Genomic DNA, 6000 nt, shown 5'->3' with positions numbered 1-6000 from the left:
CAGTGATGAGAACAAGTAATGTTTCCTAAGGATTGTCCAAAAAGTAGTATATTAATTGGTGTTTTCATTCTTAAATACCGCTTTATTTTAAACTGACCTGTTGCAGGGAGCTGTTAAAGATGAACTTTTGGGTTGTTTCACAAAGTAGCAGGTTTTATCCTGTTAGGCTTGGGACTTTGAAAACTCTTGCCCCTATCCTTATGTGCAGTGAGTCTTCATTTCTTTATGGTTAAATTAATAATAACCGGCCACAGTGACACACACGCACGCATGTGCACACACATACACTCACACACAAGGGTAACAATAAAATAAAGAGGCTTATAGGGAGTATGTTAATGAACTTCAGTACAGGAGACGGCCAAGGAGAGTCATGACTCCATTTTTGTAAAGCAGAGCACAAGTAGGATTTTGCAAGGCTACAAAGTTAATTTTTTCCATTTGTACCATTTCTTGAGAAAAGTAGGGTTTTTCTTTCTGCACATGTATCTACAGACTATAAAGGTAGGCAGAGAAGAACTGTGAGGCCAGTGAATGGCGCTGGCAACCTCGGCCGTGCTCATCAGGCGGCAGAAATCGGGGCTTCCTGCTGGCCCTTCCGAGCGGCCTCGTCCCGCGCAGCCACCTCAGCTGCCGGGGTCGCCATGGATGTTGTCCATATGCACTTTGAGGTAGTCGTTCCTGGTGAACTTCTTGTGGCAGAACTGGCACTCTGCCAGCGGGCGATTGGGGTTGTGAGTCATCTTGTGTCGGATCAGCATTTTCTTCAGGCTAAAAGCCAAGTCACACACCTGGAAGGGACCCAGAGAACCGTCATATTCCGCCGGAAAACCTGCACCCACACCAGTGTGTCATGATACAGTCAACACTAGCCAGCTCCTCTTATCAGGGATGTACTAACGGGCAAAGGAAAAAAAATGTCTTGAAACAAATGGAATTTAACTCCAAACTAAAGGGTAAAGCAAATGAATTATAGTTCCCAAGAGTGATTTGCACTTAATATGTGTCTCTGCCCCCAACCACCCCCCTCCCCCAGCTATAGTAGTTAAATATCTCTAGAAAAACCACCCCGGAAAACAGCAGCTTTCTCCCCGTGGTGGAATGTAGTCACAATTTCCTATTAACCCTCTTACACAAAATGCCTGTGGCCTCGAGGGCATAAGACATGCCCACCAGTGACCCTTCAGCCTCATCCTATTTGTGAAGTAAAAGGTTAACATGCCCTCAGGATCCTTACCCACTATTCCAGTTCTTTATTTCTTAGTGTATCACCTCATTTAACTAAGGAAACGAACACCGTTACTTCATGTCAGCTCTAGCACATCGCCACCTAGCTCAACACACATTCGACAGCCCAATAATTGAAAATATTATATCAACACAAGAAGACGTGAGGCAGCCTTATTCAGCTCATAAATGGAAATGAAGCGGAAATCTTTTAAAACTGAAGTTTCACTCAAAGTTTGGTGTTATTTACAAAAATTCCATGAACTTCTTCAAGAGCACATCCACTGGTAGAATAAGGCATATTGGAGGCTGTGAAAACACCATGCGACGCCTAATGAGAGAGGCCAGGCCTCCAAAACTGCTGGTAGGAAACCCGAGGCTCTGAATGAGAGGAAGCCTGTGAAAATACTGAAGCAGACAAACAGTTTGCACTCGCTGTGTATGGAGCAGGAGGGTTTTCCATTCACAGCAGCAAGAAACTCAGAAAGGCACAGGAGGTGAGGGGCTAGTCCAGTACATAATAAATCCCAAAACAAAGCTCTGCCATGGGCAGGCCCCGCCGGGCACACTTCTGTCTCCACGGTAGTCTTTCCTTAAAGAAGTTTGCTTTGATGAAGGTATTTTTACGAGCAGGCCTGCCGGGACTCCACTGTTGCCTTAACCTCACCACAGAAGTTTCCCTGAAGGACAAGGAAAACATCGTGTGTCTGTGAGCTTCCTTTCCTAGGGACGGCCTGCCCCACACTTGGTCATCTGGGGCGTGCCGATGGGACTCCCTACTCGAGTTTCCGTCAGCGTGTAAAGGGGTGCTGTGCTGTGCGGTTCCACACATTACAGCTTTCAAGCTCCTCTTTCTGTTATTTGTATATTATAGAAGCAAGCATTTAAGTGTTTCCCCAAACACAACTATCAGGATGTCACAGGAGAATGGTGACACTGTTCATTGAGAAGCCTTTTTTTTCCCTAAATCAATCAATGCTCAGATTTGTTTTACTGAAAATGGGAGTATTTTTTTCCCTTTCATAAATAATGAAAAAAACTAGGTCGATAATTTTGTTTCAATTCAAATGTCATAACATGGAATTCTAAACAGTCTGCAGTACCATTTTTTAAACAAAGGAGTTTATGCATGCTTTCGAAATTCATTGTTTGGCTCTAACAGAATAAATAAAATCTGTGACCAGTTAGATCTCCGGTTTAACTGTCATGAACCTGTCAGACTTGGGCATCATGTGGGAACTGCCTGGACTCAACATGCGTTCACCTTGGAAAAACAACTCAATTGCCCTGACACAGGGTACACGCATCTCTTAAAGAAAATCAGCTAACTTGCTGCCAGTAAACCAGGATGAATAAATCTAGTGTGGTTCCGTGGATTATGCAATCATAAGGTGTAAACAGACGAGCAATGCAAAACACGCACACGTGCAGATACACACACGCGCACAAACGCCTCGCGTTACGGGAGGACGCGGGAAGGCGGCGGCACGCCCACTCACATCACACTGGAACGGCTTCTCCCCCGTGTGCGTCCTCTTGTGCTCGTCCAGGCCGCGCTTCTGGCTGAAGGCCTTGCTGCAGTCGGAGCACTTGTACGGCTTCTCCTGCAGAGTCAACGAAGACACCCTGTGAGTCCCTGCAGCACAGCGCGCTCTGGGCCTAGAGGACCACGGCGCATTTTATCTGGTGCCCACCGGGCGCCACCCAGCATCAATCTGTTTACGGAGAAAATAACAGTCCTCACCTGGGCCGGGCGATCTGACGGCTCCGGATTCAGGGCGTCCCACCCCGGACATCCACAGGTCTGTCCTGAAGTCACAGCTTTGGAAAGCTGGCCTCTGAGTGATTGCCGTGGTCTCACTACTTCCTGACTGAAGTCCTCTTTAGGTTTTTGGGTGTCAGAACAATTTACGGCCGCCCTAAAGGCATCGGACCAAGGAAGTCTGGGACCCTGACCTAGATGGTACCCACTGGTTACCGTCTTGGAAGGATTCTTGGGAATGGGGACATCAGATCCAAACTTTCAACCGAGTTGGGGGTTAGTGTAAACAGCTGGAGTTCAATTGTGATTTTGACATCTGCCTTTCTATGGTCTGATCTTTTTTCTATGTAGGGTGTTTTATAAAATCTAAATTACTTTTTAAAATGCGGCATTTTTATTGTTGATCACGGACTCTTTAGGAAAAGAAATTAGGAAAAGAAAAAAATGTCCAAACCCTGAGGCATCTTTGATACCAGCAACTTATTATATCACCATCTTTTTACCTTTGAATGAATTGCATAATTTAGCATTGTTCCCTTGAAACAGCTGGCCAGTTACTAACTAGTGCATCTATAAAATGATTTGTTCAAAGTGGCAATAAGATTTATTTTCAAATATATCTTCAGAAACACATTTTTTGGATTGAGGTATAGTATATGTTTAATTTCATGTTGTGTAGACAAGTTATATTTTCTCCTTAGTATTTAAGAGAATATTGTAAAATTTTTCACCTACAAAACGGGGTGTAAATACCCAACACCAGTGTGGGCGTTCCCTCCTCCCCCAGCAACCCTCACTGCAGCCCCTTCCACCTCAGAGATGGCAACTGTCCCGGAAACGGGCCCATCACCCCTTGCCTTCCTCTGTATTTTCAGTGCATTTGTACGACGGAGCTCTCCACAAGACAGTATTATGTTGCCTTTTAAAATTATGTAAACAGTATCATACCGGATGCATTCTTTGCGAGCTGTTTTGAAACGTCTTTTTCCTCAACATTATCTTTTCGAGCTTCTAGCCCCCACTCACTCATGTTTAACTTTGTGTGGTCGGTGGTACACTCAGCGGCTGTGCCAGCTTGTCCATACACGTCCTCCAGTGATGGGTAGCGTGGCTCTGAGCACACGGGCACGTGTGTGCCTCAACCAGGTGAGTGTGATTCCCTCCATCTGTACGCAGAGAAGTGGGCGCACCTTCCCAGGAACGGCCACAGAGCTCCCCAGAAAGAATTGCCCCTTTCCACTCCAAAGCCCAGTGCATTCTTGTAATCCTGTCTCTGTCTTTTACAAATTCGAGACTCTCATTAGGTACATGATGACTGTATGTAAGTTTAAAAGTATTACGTTCCTGGACATTAGGACCTTTTATCATTTTGAAGTGACCTTCTTTATCTGCAATAAGTCTTTTTTACCTTAAAATTAATTTGGTCTTAATATAGCTATAAGAGCCTTTGAAAATTAGTATTTGCTGGGAGGTTGGGGAATTGAGGAGATATTGGTCAAAGGGTACAAATCTGCAGTTAAAGATGAGTGAGTTTCGGCAAAGAATCGTCATTATAGTCAACAGTACTGTACTGTATACTTCAAAGCTGCTAAAAGACTAGATCTGAAATGTTCTCCCCACCAAAAAGGATGATTATGTGACATGATGGGGGTGGTAGCTGAAGCTATAGCGGTGTCAGATCCACACTTTCCACACCTTAAATTCACACAATATTATATGACAATTATATCTCGGACCTTAAAAAGAGGCAAAAAATAAATAAAATTAGTATTTGCCTGATATATATATTAAGTTGATGCAAAAGTTATTGTGGCTTAAGAGGTTACAAATAATTGCAAAAACAATTAGTTGTGCACCAACCTAATACATATTTTTACTTTCAAACAGTCTATATCCTTAGGTGTTAAGTATAAAACTGGATTTTTTAAACCAGTTATATCACTTTTTTTAAGATAGCAAATTTTGCTTCCTAATATTATCATTTATTGATATATTTCTATAATAGAATATATTTATTCATATCTATTGTCATTAATAATATATCTGACTATATTTCTTACATTTTATTTTGTGCACTGCTTATGATCTTGCTTGTTTTCTAAGTTTTTCCCTGACATTTTCTTGCATAGTTAGGATTGATCATTTCTCCCTGTGTTATTAGAGAAGTTATGACATCTATTTTCTCCTTTTAATGGTTATCCTTAACATTTTTATGCGTACCTTTCCTACAATCTGAAGTTTTTCTGCTTTTCCCTCCTCCTAACGCCCTGGAGGTGCGTCTGCCTCACATGTTATGTGTGGCAGCATCTTACTTGTATCTTGAGTTTTAATGCCTACTATGGAATTATTGCTATTTTATACAGTGTGGTTTGGCTGTACACATGTTTCAGTTTCTTTACTTTTCTTGCTTTCTTACATATCTGACCTTCTGAGGATCTGTTGAGGGTAAACTTTTTATTTGACTACAAATGACTATTTCTCATTTATTGTTGAATGATGTCTACTAATACAGTTAGATGTATAATAGGCTGTGTTTCACGTCTCTTAGCCTCTCTTCACCATTCCCGTGTGGTCTGAATAACTTGCCAGTTAATATGATCATTTGAATTTTTAATTTCCATTATCATATATTTACTTCCATAAGTTTTTATGTGGTGGTTTTCAATTATGCTTAATTTTTGGATACAATCTTATATTTTACGCATGTTGCTATGCTTATTTAAAAATACTCTAGGCGTGGATGTCATTTTCTTCATCTGATAAACCATTCTCTTCAGATTTTTGTATCTAGTTCTACTCTTGGTGGTTCCTGTTTCCTACGGTGGCCCTTGTTCCCTTGGGTGTCTCTGTAATTTGGGATAAGGGGCTCATGTTTGGTGGTCCTTACCTGTTAGAGTCCTGTGACCCCTACACTGAGGCTAAGTCCCTCTAGACAGCCTGTGTGTTTGCTTCTGCCAGGCCCTCAGGGAAGCTATAAATCAAAGGCCATTTGAAATTGATTGCTTGCCTTG

General features: G+C 42.3%; 1 protein-coding gene across 1 annotated transcript in view; it reads right to left on the bottom strand.

Moving 5' to 3' along the window:
• Window positions 1-366: 366 nt before the first annotated feature.
• The window catches only part of PRDM5 (PR/SET domain 5), a 114900-nt gene continuing 109266 nt past the window's right edge, over window positions 367-6000 (bottom strand). Inside the window, exons 15-16 of the mRNA XM_019669243.1 lie at window positions 2727-2831; window positions 367-791 (exon numbers count right to left, since the gene is read on the bottom strand). Coding sequence (XP_019524788.1) covers window positions 627-791; window positions 2727-2831 — 270 coding nt within the window. The 3' untranslated portion in view covers window positions 367-626. The remainder of the gene's footprint in view (window positions 792-2726; window positions 2832-6000) is intronic.

The sequence above is a fragment of the Hipposideros armiger genome, unplaced genomic scaffold (assembly GCF_001890085.2).
Source record: "Hipposideros armiger isolate ML-2016 unplaced genomic scaffold, ASM189008v1 scaffold_1, whole genome shotgun sequence".
Taxonomy (NCBI): Eukaryota; Metazoa; Chordata; class Mammalia; order Chiroptera; family Hipposideridae; genus Hipposideros; species Hipposideros armiger.
Note: the sequence above shows the minus strand (reverse complement) of the source record. Positions and strands in the feature narration are given on the sequence as shown.